Consider the following 21124-nt stretch of genomic DNA (forward strand, 5'->3'; position numbering starts at 1 on the left):
TCTAAGCACCGTTGGATATTATAGTTATCATACTCCAACTCCACCAAGATAGAAATATCTCCATGTAGTGCTGGGTGTGATACCCCAAGTTAGAGAGGGGTGTGTGATAGCTCTCAACAAAATAGAATTAGATTGGGATTGGGGAATAGCTGAACAAATGATATGTGAATAAAAGGGAATATTATTGTGGTATAAGAAACAACAAAGCAGGGGTAGCTGGGTGGCACAGTGGATAGAGCATCACTCCTGAAGTCAGGAGGACCTGAGTTCAAATCTAGTCTCAGACACTAAACACAACCTAGCTGTGTGACCCTGGGCAAGTCACTTAACCCCAACTGCCTCAGGGGAAAAAAAAGCAATGAAATGAAAGACTTTAGTGAACAGATGCAGATTGACGCAATCAAAACTTGGAGAACAATTTATAAAACAACAACAATATCGTAAAGATGTAAACAAATTTGAAAGACTTGTGAACTCTGATATGATCCCAGAAGATTGATAAAGAATGATGTCCACGTCCTGACAGAGAAATGATAGAATGAGATTCATGTTGTTCGTTATGGTCAACTTAGGAATATTTTTGCTTTATGCATGTTTGTTGCAAGAATTTACTTATTTTTGTGAGGCATGGAGTAGGAGGGAGAGAAAACAAATGCTTGTTAGTGAAAAAATATAATTTAATTTAAGAAAGGTTGGATATTTCCATTGTCATGAGCCCAAGGAATGAAGAGGTGGGATTTAGCCACCATGGCCACAACCATAAAAGAGGTTCTCAGGGACAGAATGGTGATGCTGCTGTGGAAAGGGGGCAATTGTTAAAAGGCATTGTGTTCTATTGGTTAGAGAGCCAACTTTGGGATCAAAATGATTTGAGTTAAAGTTTTACCTCTGACTTATACTGGCTTTGTAAACCTAGCAGGTCACTTAATCTTTGTGTCCTGGGTGACTTAGACTAAAAACTGGCAGAACAGTTGGGGATAGCCATTGATTGAGGGGGCCCATTAAACTGTGGAAATCACAAGCCCAGATTAAAGAAAAAGAGGAATTTTGACAGATAATTCACACATTGAAAAATTTCCAAAGGCACAGAGGAGACAGGATGGTATGATGGGAAAACTACTGAACTGAGAATCTAGAAATCTGCGTTCCACTCCGTTACCTAACCACAAGTTTTCTCTTCTGTAAAAAGAAGGGACCATTGGGCCATCTCTCTGAGGTCCCTTCTATCTCTGAGAGCCTATAATGATAAGAAACATCCGGCCAGACACTGACTCTGGAATAATTAGGTTTGAGTTTAAATCCTACTTCTGATACTTTCTACCCGTGGGATCTTCAACGAATCATTGAGATTCCCTGAGCTTCAGCAATAATGTGTAAAATGAGGGATCGGGACTCAATGGCCATTAGAGCAATAGCTGGAAACAAGTCATTGCTGTTGCAGTGTGGCCACCTGGTGGACAACGAGGCAAATGGCACTGTCGGGCAGAGCCGCCTGGTCCCCATGTGAATGTCTCTCTTAAATAGCCATGTGTCAAGTAGACCAAGCTTATCCTTTTTTGCCATCACTCGGTAGCTTCATGTTCTTCTCTGCCCGTTCAATCTGGCCCTAAATCCATTCACTGTACCCAGCCACCGTCTCTCAATCTATCTGTACTGGGTACTATGATAAACACTAAAGGAAAAAAGACCAAGAATAAGTCAAATAATAGCAATTTTCCATGACTGCATTTTTCCACCGTGTATTTAAAAATAATATGAGTTATTTTGTCAAATGTCTTGCTGAAAACTTGAAACGTCTAAGATATTCCTCTGATATAGTCCAATAATTTCTTGATTTCCAGTCAAGAACACAAGCATCTATTAAATGCACCAGACGATGTGCTAAATTCTGGAAATTAAAAAAAAAATAAAAAATGATCCTGGCCCTCAAAAACTCACAGTCTAATTGGAGAGACAACATACAAACAATTTGGGGACAAAGTGATCTAGGATAGCGCCTCTTGACCTCACTTATTCCAAAATAAGTGCCTCTATGTCACTGGGAGAAGAATCTCCTGGGTACCTGGTGATGGCAATGGTCGTTCTTTGTTCTGGATGTCAAAGCTCTTCCAGCTGTACTGGGGGGCTGGGGATCCCTCCTCGGACTGGCATTTTAGCTGGATGTTGTTCCCGTATGTAGTTTCCCCTTCAACGCTGCACTTTGGTTTGGAGGGTGGAACTGCAGAGAAGGAAAAGATGGAGAATATCATATTCTGTGGGTCTGTGGAAGGACCAGTTAGACCATAATGTATAATGTGTTCTCTTACCCGACCTCCAACTTCCACATGGCCACTGCCACCAAGCAAACATATATTCCATTTTTAAAAATTATTGCAGCTTTTTATTTACAAAACATATGCATGGGTAATTTTTCAACATTGACCCTTGCAAAACCTTCTGTTCCAATTTTTCCCCTCCTCCCCTCCTCCCCTTGATTGCAGGTAGTCCAATACATGTTAAATATATTAAAGTATATGTTAAATCCAATATATGTATACACATTTATACAGTTATCTTGCTGCATGAGAAAAATCAGATCTAGAAAGAAAGAAAAAAACCTGAGAAGGAAAACAAAATGCAAGCAAACAATAACAGAAAGAGTGGAAATGTTATGTTGAAACACATATTCTATTAACAAACACATTAATGTTTATATTATTGTATATTAATGTAATATAATAATAAAGTGCCTAATGGGTACCAGGTGCTGTGCTAAGTACCACAAAGAAAGGTTAAAAACTGCCCTTCCCTTAAGGAACTGACAGTCCAATGGGAAAACAATATCCAAACCCCTACATATAGATAAGCTATCTCCACAGTAGATGGAAGGGAGTCAGGGAGAAGAAGCATTAACAGCTGGAATATAACACAAATAGCTACTCTTCCAGTCAGAGCAAGAGATACATGAGCAGAGCTTGACAAGTCATCAGTGTACCCAACTCAATGCACATTGGGAAGATTGTATCTCCTCCTTGATTGGAGGTTTTGAACCTTTCCCGTAATTTTGGAGTGGGAGGGTGTGGTATTAGTAGAACTAGTTCAAATCAGGAGTCAGAGGATCTACCCCTGCCACTGATTATCTACTTCTCTGGGCATCTAATGAAGGCACTGAAGTTCCTTTAAGATTCCTTCCAGCTCTAAATCTATGGTCTCACACACCTCACTTATTACAAAACAGGTTCCTGTCTGCCACTAAGAGGAGAATCTTCTTAAATTAAAAAAAAAAGTTCATCTTTTAAAAATTGGTTTAAAAATGGCAGCCTCGGGTAGCCATCCCTGATGATGGGATTTATGGCTGGAAATGACTTTGGCAGTAATCTAGTCCAAACTCTTCATTTTGCAGATGAATAAACTGAGGCTCTGGATATAGATTAATTTTACACCTCTAGGAAATGGCAGAGGCAGGATCCAACCCCAGAGGAAAGAATGTTAACTCTGTAATCAAAGGAGCTGGGTTCAAATCATACTTTTGGTGCTACCTGCATAACACCAGGCAATTCGCTGAACCTCAAAATAGAGACAATTAAACTAGATGGCCAATATAGACTCTCCAAGATCTAGATCCATGATGCTCCTAAGTCCAGAAGAGCCCCCTAATATCTGCATGAACTTAACTCACTTAACTTTTCTGAAATTCAGTTTCTTTATTTACAAAAGATAATAACTATCATATTTATCCACTAAGAGACGGTGTTTCCTGAGAGTAATGATGTCAGAGAAAACAGGTCTGTCCAGGTACAACTGTAAAGCTAGAGAGACCTCAGAGACCATCTCCTCATTTTACAGATGAGCTAAGTTAACTGCCAACTTGCTTGAGACCATGAAAGTAATATTGGAAACAGAATTTGAACCTGGAGCCAGGATATTTTCCCCTAGATCCCATCCCTTCTTTAAATTATGGGAGGCTATAAGCCTTGATAACCTCCCGTAGATGGTCATTAAAACTTCAGAATAAACCCCCAGATTCTTCTTCCTGTGATCTTCTTGCCCAGCATCCCTTTTTATTCTAGATCTTTGCCAGTTTTACCCCAAACCCTCAGAGGTCTGATTGCCACTTCCAGAACTGAGGCAGGTGGCTACTGTCACATTTGTACCCATTATTGTTCTTCTCCCCTCGTGTGTTCCTTTGCCTTCTCCTTCTGACCTCTCCATTTCTACCTGGGATTTGGGGTGGTTCAACTAGGACAAATTGTCAAATTATCCTATGAAAGTCAGTCTTCAAAAAAGACCCTTTGGCCCAATGAAGTGGCAGGTCTAGGAACAGTAAGTGAAAACCCTGTGACCCACCCACCCTTGGGTCAGCTCTTCCGAAGTCTGCTCCCTAGATTTCTGTCCCTACCTCCTCCACCTTGCCTGCATTTTTGGCACTTGCCCTGGGAGTCAGAATTGCTACTTACAGCTCCGGTTCTCATTATATGGCTATATTTACTTTCCTCAAACCTAAATCTTTATCTCTGTGACTTCTACCTAGTTATTCCTAATTCTGCTCTCTGAAGAACTAAAAGGTTAATCCCTACTTGAATCCACCTATGATATTTCTTTTAAGTCTTTTCTCCAGGCTAAACATTTCCAGATCCTTCAACCCATGTTTCAAATTCTCTCAGCATCATGTTTGTTCTTGGGTCAGCTCTGGCAACCAGGGGACACTGTTCATTCAGTAATGTTCACTTGGTGATTCACTTTTGTTATTGTAGAGCTCAGAAATTGCAGTTAAAATTGTTCCATCTCAGTGTTCTCTCAAACAGTGGCCTGGGGAACCCCTACTCATCAACTAATACGTATTTAGAAGGTGCTTACAATGTACCAAGCTCTTTGCTAGGCTCTGGGGGATGAAAGGAACTAAAAAAATAAAACCACCTGCTCTGAAAGGACTTTCATTCTAACCAGAGAGGCAGTAATATGTCCACACACATATATATATACATATATATATATATATATGCTTATAGAGAATATGTGCAAATAAATACTTCAGTATTAAGTGGTTAGGAGGGCAGTAGCTAGTGGGGTGAACAGGAAAGTTTCCATAATCAAACTACTTTTTGAAGGAAGAGAGAGTTTGTAGGGAAAAGGTGAGGAGAAATGATGGATGGCCAATGCAAAGGGTGATGAGGAACAGAGAGATTAGTTCTCCTGGATAGGGAGTAAAATGTAATCAGGCTAGAAAAAAATGAGGCTGGGACAGGAAGAGCTTTAAGAACTAAATATGAGGAATTTGGGGAAGATGGCAGAGTAAGTCAGAAAATTCCAAGCTCTCAAGATTTCCTCCAAAAACTAGACACTGAATATAGAGTGGTAAAAATAAACAGTATTTGGGGTTGAGCAGTGGTCCTCCTGGGATAATTGGAAAAGACCACCTGAGGAAAGACCCAGGACTGAGGCTGCTCTCAGTGAAGTGCAAACACCTCCGAGTTATCCTAGCTAAAACATCAAACAAGCCCTGGGGGGTGCTGGGTTGGGAGGCAGCCATATCTTCAGCCACAGGAATTCTCACCTCACAGATACTGTGGGGAGTCAGATTTCTAAGCTGGGGAAGATTGAAAGACCAGAATCCTAAGAAAGAAAATAACTCCTTCAAAATTAGAATTGGAAAAGGGTCGAGAATGATATAAGTTACTAAGAAATAATAAAACAAAAAGAAAAGAAAAAAATAGAAAAACAACCGATCTGGAGAAAAGACCGAGAAGAGAAAACATAAGAATTATTAGACTACCTGAAAGATACAATAAAAAAGAATCTTGATACAATATTACAAAAAATAATTAAAGAATATTGTCTTGAAATTTTAGAATAAGAAAAGTAAGTAGAAATAGAAAAAAAAATCTGCTGATACTACTTAACAGAGATCCCAGGATGAAAACCTACAGGAATATCACAGCCAAATTTCACAAATTCAAGGTTAAGGAGTAAATGTCATGATCAACAAGAAAAAAAAAAAACAATTTACATGTTGTAGAGCCATAGTTAGAATTACACAAATTTACAGCTGCTACATTAAAAGACAGCAGGTCTTAGAACACTATATTATCAAAGAGCAAAAGAACAGGGGCTGCAGCCAAAAATAACCAGCAAAAGTTAAGTATAATCCTGAACATTTTTTTTTAAAGATATTCAATAAATTGACAGACTTTTGGTTTTTTATTTCAAAAAGCCCTGAACTTAATGGAAGATTTGACATACAAGATCCAGAGGAAATATAAAGTAAACATCCAAGATCAATTACAAGGGATTCAATAAAGTCAAACTATTACTTTTATATATGGAAATGTAAACTGAATTCTTAAGACTGTCATTAATTATTGGGTAGTTTGAAAGAAAGATTGGCAATAAGCTGAGAATGATGTGATTCTAAAAAGTAAAATTATATAGATAAAAAGAGGAAAACAAAGAACTGATACAAAGGAGTAGAGGACTGGTAGTGCTGGAAACCTATTCTCATCAGATCTGGGTTAAAGAGGGAACAACACTCACATCTAGAAGAACATAAAAGTCTTCTAAATTTTCAAAAAAATAAGAGTGAGGGCAATGAATAACAGCAGGAGCAGCCTAATGAAGAGGGTGCATAACCAAAAAAAAAAAAAAAAACAAACTAGAAAAAGAATAAATTAAAAATCCCTAATTAAATACTTATTTGGAAATCCTAAAAGTAAAGGTGAAATTAACAAAATTGAATGTAAGAAAACCACTGAATTAATAAATAAATCTGAAGTTGGCATTACCAAAAAAAATAGACAAACTATTGGTTAATATGATTTTTAAAAATAGAGAAGAAAACCAAATTACTAGTGTCAAAAATGAAATGTGAATATATCACTAAAGAAGATGAAATCAAAGCAGTTATAAAGAATTATTTAGTCTAATTACATATCAATAAATTAAGTGAAATTAACTTTACAACTTAAGTGAAATGGAAGAATATTTACAAAAATACAAACTCCTTAGATTGGCCAAAGAGAAAATGAACTATCTAAATAGACTTATTTTAGAAAAAAAATTGAACAGCCCATACGTGAGCTTCCTAAGAAAACACAATGGATTTACAAATGAATTCCATCATACATTTAAAGACCAATCAATTCCAATATTAAATTATTTGGAATAAGAATCTAAGAAGAGACTCTGTCAAGGTCTTTTTATGAAATAAATATACTAGTAGCTAAACCTTTAGAAAAACTAAAAACAGAGAAAGTTATAGAAAATTTAATTAATGAATATATATGCAAAAATCCTAAATAAAACAGTAGCTAAAAGATTACAACATATTATAAAGATTATATATTATGACCAAGTGGGATTCATATCAGGAATGCAGAAATGGTTTAGCATAAGGAAAACTATTAACATAATTGATTATATCAATAATAAAAGTAACAAAAATCATCTAATAATATCAAGAGATGCAGAAAAAATATTTGGCATAAAGTATAACACTCATTTCTATTAAAAAAAAAAACACTTGAAATAAAAGCATAAATGAACTTTTCCTTAAATTAAATTAGAGATTTTTTAAACTGCATTTGCCCAAACCATTATCAAACATTATTTGTAATGAAATTAAGCTAGAAACCTTCCCAATTAGATCAGGTATAAAACAAGGATGCCCACTGTCCCCAATATTATTCATTATTGTATTGGAACTCCTAGCAATAGCAAGCAATGAGAAAAAAAAAAAATGAAATGGAATCAGAATGGGAAATAATGTAATAAAAATGACCTGTTTTTGCAGATGATGTAGATTCTATATTTGGAAAATCCTGAAGACAACTAAAAAGTTAACTGAAATAATTAATAACTTCAGCAAAATAGAAGGATATAAAGTAAACTCATATAAATCATTAGCATTCCTATTTATCAGCAACAGGATCTTTCAGAAAGATAGCTAGAAATGCCCCATTTAAGATAACTCTAGACAGTATAAAGTACATGGAAATGCACCCACCAAAATTAATCCAAGATCTATATGAAACAAAACCACAAAAACTTTATACACATAAAATCAGATTTAAATAAATAGAGGAATATTAATTGTCCATGGGTAGGCAGAGTCAATATAATAAAATAACAATTTTATTGAAATTAATCTCTATGTTCAATGCCATCCCGACTGAATCACCAAAAAAAAATATTTTATGGAGCTAAAACAATACTAACAAAATTCATTTGGAAGAATAAAAGATCAAGAATATTAAAGAAACTAATAGAAAAATATAAAGGAAGTTTAGCAATATCAGATCTTAAACTATATTATAAGGCAGTAATTATCAAAACTATCTGATACTGGCTAAGAAATAGAAAGGTAGCTTAGTGGAACAGAGTAGACATACAGTTTCCAGCAGCAAACAAATTCAGTAGCCCAGTGTTTGACAAAAATAAAGATTTAAATCTTTGGGATAAGAATATATTATTAGTTAAAAATTGTTGGGAAAGCTAGAAAACAATCTAGCAGAAATTGGACATAAATTAATAAATATCGTTCATCATTTTTTAACATAAGCTCAAAATAGAAACAAGACCTAAACATAAAAGAAGATATTAGAAGAAAATTTGAATGACACAAAAGTATTACCTCAGTTATGAAATATAAAATGGATAATTTTTATTACATTGAATTAAAAAGGTTTTGTTCAAGTAAAAGAAATGTAGCCAAAATCAGAAGGAAAGCAGAAAACTGGTAAAAACTACTTATAGGCAGTTCCTCAGATAAAAATCTCGTATCTCAAATATATAAAAAATTTTGTCAAATTTATAAGAAGATGAGTCATTCCCCAATGGATAAATGGCCAAAGGATATGAACAGGCAGTTTTCCAATGAAGAAATCAAAACAATTTGTAGTCATCTGAAAAAATGCTCTGAGTCACCATTGATTGGAGAAATACAAATTAAAACAAGCTTGAGATTTCATTTTACACCTATTAGATTGGCTAAAATGATAGGAGAATGTGACAAATATTAAGAGGGGTTGTGGAAAACTTTGGATTTAAATTCATTATAGGTGGATGTGTGAGGTGATCCAAACATTTTGGAGAGACATTTACAATTATGTTCAAAGTATAAAATTTGAAAAGTTTTAAAGTATAAATTGCCTATGCCCTTTGACCCAGCAATACCATTATTAGGTTTGCTTCCCATGATGGTTAGGGAAAATGGAAAAGAACCTACATAATCTAAAATAAAATAGCAGCTCTCTTTGTGGTGGCAAAGAGCTGGAAACTGGGATGCCCTCCAGTTGGGGAATGGCTAAACAAATTGTGGAACATATACCAATTGTGATACACATTCATGATGGAATATTAGTCTTCAACAAGAAATGATGAGTTTAACTATTTTAAAAAGATTGGAGAAACCTCCACAAAATAATGAAGAATGAAATAAACAGAACCAAGAAGACATTGCATTCAGTGTTTTAAGAATAACGTTGAATAACCAAGTCATTTTGATTATTATGAATACCAAAATTAACTCCAAATATTCTATGTAGGAATATGCTGGTGTGTGCATATATATGTGTGTGTATGTGTGTATGTGTACACATACAGATTTGTGTCTAATGGTAGCCAAAATTTGGTGGGGGGAGAAGATGAAAAAATATGATAACTTTGTTGTATATTTGAAAAAAAGATAGCAAATTGTACACAATGGATCTGCAATTTTAAATGCACTCCTGTTTTTTAATCTCATTTTGTTTTGGAAATACTTATTTTATTTCTTAAGTTCAGAATAAAATAAATATTTTTCCAAAAAAAATTAAATACAAGATTTGTTTCCAGTTGTATTTGTGGTTCCATTAGTGAACCACAAGAGTAGGAGAGGGATGTTGTCAGATCTGTACATTAGGAAAATCACCATGGTGGCTGAGTAGAAAATAGATTTATTTGAGAGGGAAGAAACTTGAAGCAGGGAGACCAAGTAGTGTGCTATTGTAATAGTTCAGTCAAGAGACGATGAGGACCTAAGCTGGAGTAGCATCTGTGTGAGTGCATAGGAGGAGACACATGGGAGAAATGAGGTAGAGACAGAAATGACAAGATGAACAATTTAAGAGATTTGAGTTAGAGATACCAGTTAGTTTGCATTAATAATTTAGATATTAGGCAGCCAACAGGTGAATTAGATTACTAACATGGGATAGGACAAGAGGGTCAGTAAGATATGGAGACAAAATTACTCAAAAGTTTTGAACCTGAATGAATGAGAGCGTTAGTTGAAAACAACATTCATAATTTATGTGACAGGATACTATTCAGAATACTTCAGTGTTGAAGTGACTTGCCCAGAGTCCCATAACTAGAAATCAACATAATCAGGACTGAGTTTTCTATTCTGAATTGAAATAGTGAGATCTTTCCTCTAAGAATTATCATCTCTCCAGGTGAGAAGTGGGATATATGATTTTATAGAAAGAAAATAGTCGAGTCAGTTTTAGCTATGCTGATTTTGAGTTAATAGTGATATATTCGATAGTAATTAAAACTATGGAGTTGAACCTTAGGATTGTGATCAGATATAGATCCTGGGAATCAAGGATCCTGAATTCTGAGAGCTGATAATTAGAAGGATGAGAGTAGGTGAGATATCTGAGGGAGAATGTAGAGAAAAAAAGATAACTTTGGAGGAAATCTATATTTAGGGAATCAGAGGAGGAGGAGGAGCCAGAAAAGATAGAGAAGGAGGAACCAGAGAGCTAGGAAGAGAAGCAGGATAATGTAATATTTCAGAAGTTGTGGAGGGAGGAATTTCAAGAAGAGGAACTTGTAACAACTCCCATGAATAGAGACAACATACAATCAGATAAGAAGTATTGGATTAGAAATTGAGAGACCTGGGATTGAATACTAGCTTAGAACCCTTACTTGGAAACTTAATTTCCTCATTCATAAAATAAGAATTAAGACTATTTCTGTCTCGAAGGATCCTCCCAGGCGTAGTTATCTATTAAGTCCACTTTGGACACTGAATTGGTTCCAAAGCCTAGAGTCCCTTTTAATGTTACTAGAAATTCACTGGGTAGTTCCAGAATGGACTCTCTTACTATTAGTTTTGCCTTCCTTCAAAACATTGAAATGTAATTAAAAGAATAGCAGTGTAGGGATGCCCATCCACTGGGAATAAATTGTGGAACACGATTGTGATGAAACACTACTGTACTATAAGAAATGAGGACCAGATTGACACAAAAAGACTTGCATGAAATAATGAAGAGTGAAATTAGCAGAACCAAGGAAACTTTGGATATAGTAACAGCAATATTGTTTGAAGAATAACTGAACAATTAAACTATTCTGAGTATTATCAATATTCAAATCAATTATAAAGAACCTATGAAGAAAGATGCTGTCCATCTCCAGAAAAAGAACTGATAAATAGAAGTATGCATTGTGTGGGTTTACATACATGGGTCTATGTCATATGGTGGACTTATCTAGAACAGAGTGGAAAAGGAGGGGCAGAGAAAGTTTGGAATTTAAAATATAACCAAAAAAATTAATTTAATATAATTAAAAAAAAAAAAGAATGGCAGTGCTCAGATTCAGTTCTGCCCTGTGTGCCCCTGGGAAGGCCACCTGACCTGTATTGTGCTTCCATTTTGACAAGATAAGCTTTTTAGTCCCTTTCAGCTCAAAATCTATGATTTGGTGACATTGTGATTGATAACATTTGGAGAAGACTGGCAGACTGGGCCAATCACCCGTCTCTCTGCTGCTCCCAGTGCTAAATATCTGTCTGTCATAAAGCATTATTCTAGAAGCACTACTTTAGCATGACTCTGCCTAAACAATTCATCTCACTTACTTCTTTGTACCTTGCATAGTCCCCAAGGGACACTCATACTTTCTTGGATGGGTAAGGTGTCATGGAATCAGCAAGGATCTTAAGTCTAGAGCTGGAAGAGACCTCAGAAATCAGAAATCATCTAGCCCAACCCTTTCACTTTCAAATGAGGAAACAGATCTGGAGAGATGGAAGAAAGGAAGGAAGGAAGGAGGGAGAAGGAAACAGGGAAAGAAGAAGAGAGGGAGAAAGGGAGAGAAGGAAGGGAGAGAAGAAAAGAGGGAAAGGAGAGAGGGATAGAGGGAGAAAGGGAGAGAAGGAGGGAGGGAGGGAAGGAGGAGGTAGAGAAAGAGAGAAGGAAGGAAATAAGCATTTGTTAAGAGTCTATTATGTCAGACATTGTGCAAAGAATTGTACAAATATCTCATTTGATCTTCACAACAACCCTGAGAGGTAGATACTATTATTATCCTCATTTTTACAATTGAAGACACTAAGATAAACAGAGATTTAAGTGATTTACCCAGGATTACAAAACTAGTAAGTGACTGAAGCTAGATTTGAGTCATATCCTCAGAACTCCAGCCCCAGTAGTGTGTCCACATTGTGTTACATAGGTGCCTCAAGTAGCCCAGCATCAAACAGCTAATAAGTGACAGAACTGAAATTTGAACTCGGATCTGCTGAGTCCAAAGCCCGCACTTTCCCCACTATCCTGTGGGAATCATAAGCATTTCCCCCCCATCCCAGTTCCTCAGAGCAGGGTGACTAGTTTTATATCAGCACAGTGTCATACATATAGTAGGTGATTAATTAATGTGCATTTTGAAAATCACATTCCTCTTCTTAACCTAAATCTGTGAAAGGAAACAGAAAGATAATGGGAGCGATGGCTGCCTCTCACCCAGGACGAAGAGCTCCATCCTTGATTGGCGGTTTCCAGTTAAATCTTCATCGAGCATCAGTAAGCATTCGTAGGTCCCATTGTCGTCCATTTTCAGCTGACTGATGGTGATGGAAGCATCATTATCCAGATAGTTGCCAGTCAGGTTGACTCGATCTGTGTAATACTTCCCAAAGGTGTACTGGTTTAAGGAGAAAGACCACACGACTACTTGATCCTGGAAGGAACAAGAAATGTCACTGACCTTCTGCTCGGCAGAAATGTCCCAGGGCTAAGCTAGGCTAGGCAGCCTCCCTTAACACCAGCTGTCAGCCTTAGTTCTTAGTCCTTTCTTGGTTCTAGAATCTTGAAGCTTGGAAGCAAGTAAATTTAGGTCCAGAAGATTTGAAGCTGGAGGAGACCCTCAGTGATTGTAAGTTCCTCAGTTCACAGATAAGGAAACTGAGTTCCAGAAAGGATAAGTGATTTGTGAAAATCATATATAGATAGTCATATATTTTCAAAATCATATATTCAAATAATTAGAATTGGAAGGCCAGTCCTCTCCAAAAAAAATTTTTTTTTCTTTTCATTACTGGACTATAGTACTGGAAAAAAAAAAGCAATATATTATTAGGGTTCTTTGTTAGCACCATTTGCACTGCTCACATCAAGCTTGAATTAAAGTGATTTATCTAGTCTTATTTTTCTTAATTAGCTATTTAGTCATTCAACAAATATTCATTAAGCACTTCTATTTGCCAGGTGCTGGGGAAATAAAAAGTTTAGATAAAGGACAGTCCCATCCTTCATAGAGCTTACAAACCATTTCTCAATGTTATGTAAGTTCTTTAGAGAACTGAAAAAAATAAAATTCTATTTGAGGTCTGAGAAAAAAAGTAATTTTTTAGGGAGAATCTGGGAAGGCTTCCTGAGGAAGATGGCATTTGAGTTGTGCATCAATGGAGAGATAAGAATGGAATAGGTGGGAGGTGGGGTGCAAGGACTGGGATTATCATGTTCTTCTTTCTATCTCCATAACACTGAACATAGTGCCTTGCATCATGACAGTTAGCATTTACATGGAACTTTAAGGTTTTTAGAGTGCATAATAATCATTATGTTTATATAACAATTTTAAATAAGAATAATAATTGTAATGAGTCCAAATACAGATGGTGGGATATGCAGGTGCCTGGAAGTAGCCTGAATGAAAGAATGACAGATAAATGAATGAAAGTGCTTAATTAATGTTTGTTGAATGAGTCTATTGTTGAATGAACCTTCACCAGAAGCCTACAAAATCAAAAGAAGACACTTTCTCTGAAGGTTTTATCTGTTCTATGGGCTGCCACTTTACATTTTCTCTCTCAAGGGTGGATTCTCATTTTAACTGAGAGCCTTCAAAGTGCAAGAGAAAAAGAGACACACTTACAGAGACAGTGACTGAGTGAAGGAGAGAGGGAGGAGAGACTGGAAAGGGGGAAGAGATAAGAGACAGAGATAAAGAGTAATATAGACAGACAGAAGAAGAGAGGGGGAAAGAGAAGGAGGGAAGGAGGGAGGGTTGAAGGAGGGAATAAAGGAGAGTGGAAGGAAGAGAGACAGAGAGACAGAGACACACAGAGAGAGACAGAGAAGTAGGGAGGGAAAGGGAGGAGGGAGAAAGGGAGAAAGGGTTGAAGAAGAGAATAAAGGAGGGTGAAGGGTGGAAGGGGGAAAGAGAAAGAGAGAGAGAAGAGAAGAGAAGAGAAGAGAAGAGAAGAGAAGAGAAGAGAAGAGAAGAGAAGAGAAGAGAAGAGAAGAGAGAAGAGAGAGAAAGAGAGAGAGAGAGAGAGAGAGAGAGAGAGAGAGAGAGAGAGAGAGAGACACACACCCCAGGACGATCTAAGACAAACGGGCAGCAGCACTGCACATCAGACTCTCCTTGTCATTCCCCTTTTCACCGTATTTCCCAACTTTCCCTCCCCAGACTCCAGGCCCCGAAGCTGCCCGGGATACGGCAGAAGCCGGGCCCTGGGCTCCTCATGGGTGCTGATGCAGGTAACCGGGTGTTCTGCCTGAGCCTGATGCGTCCCAGGGCCGGCCCCGGGTCTCTGGCAGCCCCGTCTGCGGGAGGAGTTGATGGCCCGAGGTCTCGGGGTGATCTTGCCCAAACCCTCCCCTCCCCGCCCCCCACTGCGAGGATGTGTGGCTGCTTACCGGAGGGTTCAGCAGAGGCTTATCCCATTGGATGAATCCGCTTCTTGTGGTGGCAGTGGTCTCGTACAAGCACGGGAGCGTGGCGCTCTGCCCTCGGGCTGCCCGCAGGACCTTGGTGGGCGTTTGCACAGAGATGGCATAAACTGTCCCCCAGACTGCAATGGAGGCAGAAAGTGAGGTGAGACAAATATATAAAACGGGTACAGGCCCTTTCCGCTCCAGGAACACTTTATTGTTATTATTATTATTAAAGCTTTTTATTTTCAAAGCATTTCATATGCACAGATAAATTTTCAACATTGATCCTTGCAAAACCTTGTGTTCCAATTTCTTCCCCTTCCCTCCACTCTCTCCCCTAGATGTTAAATATGTTAAAATATATGTTAAATCCAATAAAACCAAGATCTGCACAAGAAAAATCAGACGAAAAAGAAAAAAAAATGAGAAAGAAAACAAAAAAACGAACAAACAACAACAGAAAAAGTGAAAATGCAATGTTGTGGTCCACACTCGGTTCCCACAGTCCTCTCTCTGGGTGTAGATGACTCTCTTCATCACTGAACAACTGAAACTGGTTTGAATCACCTCATTGTTGAAGAGTCCAGTCCATCAGAATTGGTCATCGTATTATCTTGTTGTTGCTGTGTATAATGATCTCCTGGTTCTGCCCATTTCACTCAGCATCAGTTGATGTAAGTCCCTCCAGGCCTTTCTGAAATCCTCCTGCTGGTCATTTCTTACAGGACATTCATATACCATAACTTACTCAGCCTTCCCCAGCTGATGGGCAGTCACTCGGTTTCCAGTTTCCAAGAACACTTTTCAAAGGAAATTCATGTTTCTGTGAGAATAGCTTCAATCACCCTGAGCTACCCCAGGCCAGTAGCCCCATCAGAATTATGATACAAGAGCCAGAAAAGATAAGGAACAAAGTAGGATGGTCAAAGCTGTATTTAACATGGAAAAAATTAAGGCAATGCCCCAGCCATTGTTCCAAAAATAGGACAAGGAGGGAACTTTGGAGAGAAGTGATCACTTCCTCCTGATTTGTGATAGAAGAGAGAAAAGTCATACAGTCTGCCTTACAATATCTGCCTTGGGCATAGTCTGGAATAATCTGATTTGGGGAGGATAGATTTCAAAGAGTTCTAACGAAATATAGGTATCATTCTATGGACTAAAATTCTAGGGAGAAAGGAGAGCTGAGAAGCCCTCAAGAAATTCTGAAGACACAAAAAGGAAATAATTTTGATAAGCTGGAAAAAAAATTGTCTGAAGACATAGATATGGGTGTTTAGGAAGTTCACCAAAATGTTAAGATTTTTAGAAGATATATACAGATTATAATGACCAAGTTTGACCCTGAAGAAGAGAAAAGACTTTGCAACTCCTTCCCGTTGTGCAGAGTTGGAAGACTATGCATGTGGATCAATTAGAAAACAAGCATTGATTATTTACTATAAGCCAGGCATTGTGCTAAGCAATAGAGAATCAATAAAAGCAGTAAAAGCAGCCCTTGACTACAAGGAACTTACTTTCTAAGGAAGGAGAAAAATGTCAATGCAGTTGATTGAAAGTCACCTTAGAACAGGAAACAATGGTAGCCAAGAAAACCAGTAAAGGCTTCCTATTAAAAAGTGAATCTTGAGGGAAAATGGAGGAGCTAGGAGATGGAGATGAGGGCATAGAGAATTCCAAGCACAGACAACCAAGCATTGGGGACAGCCAGTGCAATAGTATGGACTCAACTACGTGATTTGGTGATTTTCTGGAACTCCATTCAACAGCACGAGGATTAGTAATAAAGGAGGTAGGTGGTGAGAGAGAGTAACATAGATTGGAGGTTTGGCAAAGTAAGTCAAATTTGGGGGTGAAATGGAATTGGCCACAATATAAAGAGGAGAGAGATTTGAGAGTAGAAGATAGTGTGCAGTTAAATAGGAATTAAGAAATGCAAGGAGGAAGAATATAGCATATGTTGGGTGATGATGTGGGAAAGAATTGGGGGATGAAGGGAATAATGGTCTAGGTGAGAACATGAGATGGGGTTGGGTTTGTAAGGCATAGAAAAAGATGAATAATAATTATGATTGGATAAAATAATTTTTGAGTTCATGAACATGGAATGCTTGTGGGTGATGGCAAGATCAAGACTCTGATGTTCTCTGTCTATGTGTAGCAAAGGTAAAATAGATGTATGGGTCAGGGGAATTGAGTAAGTAGATTGAAAATCTAGGGAGCCAGAGTACTTGAGGGAGGATCAATATATATGCTGAATTCCTTTGTATGAGAGCAACAGTTGAAACATTGGATTTTTATCAAATGTGAATGATGGATTAGGATTTACTGAACTGATTTTTTTTTGTTCTTTATTATTATTTGTTAAGAAAAATTACTTTCTGGGGAGGGGATAATATGTGTGTATATGTATGTGTATACATAAAGAGAGAGAAAGAAGAGGAGAGGGAAGAGAAGAAGAAGGAAAAAGAGGAAGAGGAGGAGGAGAAGGAGGAGGAAGAGGAAGAAGAAAAGATGAAGGAGGAGGAGGAGGAGGAGAAAGAAAAGGAGGAAGAGGAGAAGGAGGAGGAGGAGGAGGAGGAGGAAAAAGAAAGAATAATAAGAGAGATCTATTGAGAAATTAAAGACATGTGAAAACAGGATACCAATAATTTAAATGTATGTATAGTTCTGGAAAACAATCTGGAAATATGCAAGAAAAGTGACCATTCCCATTGATCCATACAGAAAGTCCATTGATGGACATATACTTTAATGGTCAATGATGACAAAAATGATCCCCAATATAGCAAATTTATAGTAGCAATATTCTGTGGTAGTGAAGAACTGGAAATCAATTAGATTCCCCCAGATTGGGGAATAGGCTTAACAAACTGCAGCATGTTAATTTAACAGAATAGCTGTGAACATAAGGAATATCAAGGAATATAGAAAGATGCATATGAAATAATGCAAAGCGAAATAAGCAGAACCAAAAAAACAATATGCACAATGATTACTACAACATAAATGAACAGAAGAACAACAGACAATTGATATTCCTTGTCCTGAAATTATAATGACTTAGCTTGACCCTAAAGAAAAAGCGTGAGAAGATATTTTCTCTTGAACCTTTGAAGAAGGGGCAATTGACAATGCTGACATCATCTTTTTGGATATCTTAAAAATTAGTTTTGTGGAGATTTTCTCCTTTTCATTTTTTTTTTCATATCTTATGTAAAGAAAGAAGTCTCTGGAAGGAGAGGTCAGGAAGAATATGATGAGAAATACAGGTGACAGAATAACAAAAGATATCAATAAAATGTATTTTAAAGGGAAAAATATAAATATATTATATTTATACAAGTATAAAAGGGAACAAGAGCAGGGAACTAAGGATGAATACAGAAATGTGATCCAATAACTGGCAAGGAAAGGTAAGGACAATGAAAAGGATGTTTTTTCAAGTTATAATGGGCAAAAGAGAATGATCAAAGGAACATTAGACCCAGTGCTTACGGTGGATAGGATAGTGAGATCTGACAGAAGGAGGAGGCCGAGCTGCTCCATTGTTATTTTGCTACTGTTTTCTGTCAAGGAAAATAACCTTTGGACTAGAAAGGACAGAACAGAGATGGCTAATAGGGAGTTGATTCCCAAGATAAGTGGGAGCTAGTAAGAGAGCACCTCCAGTAGATGCTTTTGATGAGTTCAAGCCACCTGGCTCAGATGAACTATATTTATCCTCAGGGTCTGAAAAGACTGGTGGGTGTGATTGCAGACCCACTGTCAGTGATATTTAAAAGATTATGGAAAATAGGAGAGTTATTGCAGGAATGAAGAAGAGAAAACGTCCAGATTTTTTGAAAAGGGAAGAAAATAGTGTCTGCAAACTAGGACAAAGAACTTAACTTTGATTCCTGTCTAAATTCTAGAATGAATAGATTTAAAAGATAATTAACTTATGTTAAAAAAAAAAAATGGTAGTTTCCAAGAGCTAGCAGATAGTCCTCCTTTAAGAACAAGTCATGGCAGACTAACTTATTTCCATTTTTGACAAGAATCTAAACTGTAATGTCAAGGGACTATTATAGATATAGTTTAATTAGATTTGAACAAAGCATTTGATAAAATATTGAGGTATCTTTATGAAAAAAGATAGATATGTGGAGTAAGCTATAATAAGTATAGCTAGAGAGATTTTGGAACAAGTTGAATTGGATTCAGTATTATCCAAGTCTTTGTGAGTCCATGGACCCTAGCACATCAATATGGTCCATGTTTTTTGTTTTTTTCTTTGGCAAAGATAGTGTAGTAGTTTGTTATTTCCTTTTCCAGGGGATTAAGGGTAACAGAGAATAAGTGACTTTCTTAAAATCCCACAGCTACTAAATATCTGAGGCTTGATTTGAATTAAGGTTTTCTTGACTCCAGTCCCAGAAATCTATCCATTGAGTTACCTAACTACCTCACTGATTGAATAACGAGACTCAAAAAGTAATTGTTACATAAGTTGGAAATCTGTATTTGGCCCTGTACTGTGTTCCATTGATTTAGATAAAACTATGAATTGCAAGTTTATTGCATTTACAGGTGAATAAAGCTGTGGGTTTTACCAAGCATACAGGGTCAAGTTCTGAAAAGATCCTGGCAGGCTAAAAATCTAAGAGGATAAAGTTAAGAGAGATAAATGTACAATCTAATATGTAGGTTCAAAAAATTGTCTTCCACAAGTTTAAAATAGGGGAGATATGGTCAGACCACAGTTTGTCTAAATAAGATCTGGGAGTTTTAGTGACATATAAGCCCAACCAGGTGGATAAGAATTCTGGACTTGAAGTCAGGAAGATCTGCATTTGAATTCCACCTCAGACATGCTATAGCTATGTGACTGTGCAAATTACTTTGTCTGCCTCTCTTATTCTCTTTAAAATGGAAATACTAAGAGTACCTACTATTCAAGGTTGCTGCGAGGCTCACATGAGATGAGAAACATGCAGCACTTTGCCAACTTTAAAGCACCATAGAAATAATAGTTATTAATTATGCATCAACAGCATGAAATGACAGCCAAAAATGGTAATGGTGCAAGTAATTTAAGAGAAATATAGCTTCTAACCACCATCACCATCACCATGACTACCACCACCACCACAGCAAAAATTCTACTCTAATCAGACCACATCTAGAAAATTACATCTAGTTCTAGACAAAGAAGTTTAATATTGATAAATTGGAAAATATCAAGAGAAAAATTCTTAATTTGGGGAGTGTTATGGATTCCTTTGGTAATCTGGAGAAATCTATAGTCCCCTTCTGAGAATGGCTTTTTTAAATAGTTGAAGAATATACTAAATTTCAAGTGGATATTTATAAAAATAAAGATATAGTTTATTTTATCCAGTTCAGGTATATCCCACACACCCTTTGGAGGTCTGTGGCTCCTGGTTAAGAACCACTAATCTAGGAAAGGGCAACCAGAATGATGAAGAATGGTGAGCTCCTTTGAAGAAAAAACTAGGGACTTTTGAATTATAGAAGAATCAGTGGGTGAAGTGATAACTATCTCCATAAATTTGGAAAGTTGTCTGTAGAAGAGGGATTAATTAGGCTTGTTTTGCCTAACCCCAGATGGCAGAAAGAGGAGCAATGGATAGCAGTTCCAGAAACAAATTTAGTTTGTGTTAGGAAAATCTTTCTGACAGTTTGAGGTCCAATGTAGAACAGGCTGCCTTGGGAGGTGCGGATAGTTTCCTATAATCTCAAGGTTTTTAAGCAGACATTGGATGAATACTTGTCTGATATGTTGTACAGAGACAATTGTGTCAGTTATGAGTTCAGACACAATTGTGTTAGTTATGAGTTGGACCAATGGCTCCTAAATGCTGTGGTTTTTCTCTGTAGTGATTTTCTGGTTATTATTCCCTAAACTTGAGAAGGACCATGTCTTCCTCCCCCACCACTGTTCTCTCCCAGACCCCATTGCTACATCCTCCCATCCCTTCTCTCTCTCGAGATTCACACTCGTTTCTCCCCACCATCCTTCAGGGACTGAGGGACCAAGCTCTGCTACACATCTCAGGGATATTCTCCCTCCTCCACTCTGTCTACTGATCTTACTCCTTTAAATCTAAAGTAAGATCCCGTCTTCTTCAGGAAACCTTCCGTAACACCTCAATTCCAGCGCTTTCTTTCTGTTAATTATTCCTATTTATTCTGTATATAATTTGTCA

At 37.1% G+C, this 21124-nt stretch overlaps 1 protein-coding gene across 1 annotated transcript in view; it reads right to left on the reverse strand.

Annotated features, from left to right (window-relative positions):
* The window catches only part of GPA33 (glycoprotein A33), a 46709-nt gene that overhangs the window by 9982 nt on the left and 15603 nt on the right, over positions 1–21124 (reverse strand). Inside the window, exons 2-4 of the mRNA XM_031936827.1 lie at positions 14895–15049; positions 12714–12930; positions 2063–2218 (exon numbers count right to left, since the gene is read on the reverse strand). Coding sequence (XP_031792687.1) covers positions 2063–2218; positions 12714–12930; positions 14895–15049 — 528 coding nt within the window. The remainder of the gene's footprint in view (positions 1–2062; positions 2219–12713; positions 12931–14894; positions 15050–21124) is intronic.

The sequence above is a fragment of the Sarcophilus harrisii genome, chromosome 4 (genome assembly GCF_902635505.1).
Source record: "Sarcophilus harrisii chromosome 4, mSarHar1.11, whole genome shotgun sequence".
Classification (NCBI taxonomy): domain Eukaryota; kingdom Metazoa; phylum Chordata; class Mammalia; order Dasyuromorphia; family Dasyuridae; genus Sarcophilus; species Sarcophilus harrisii.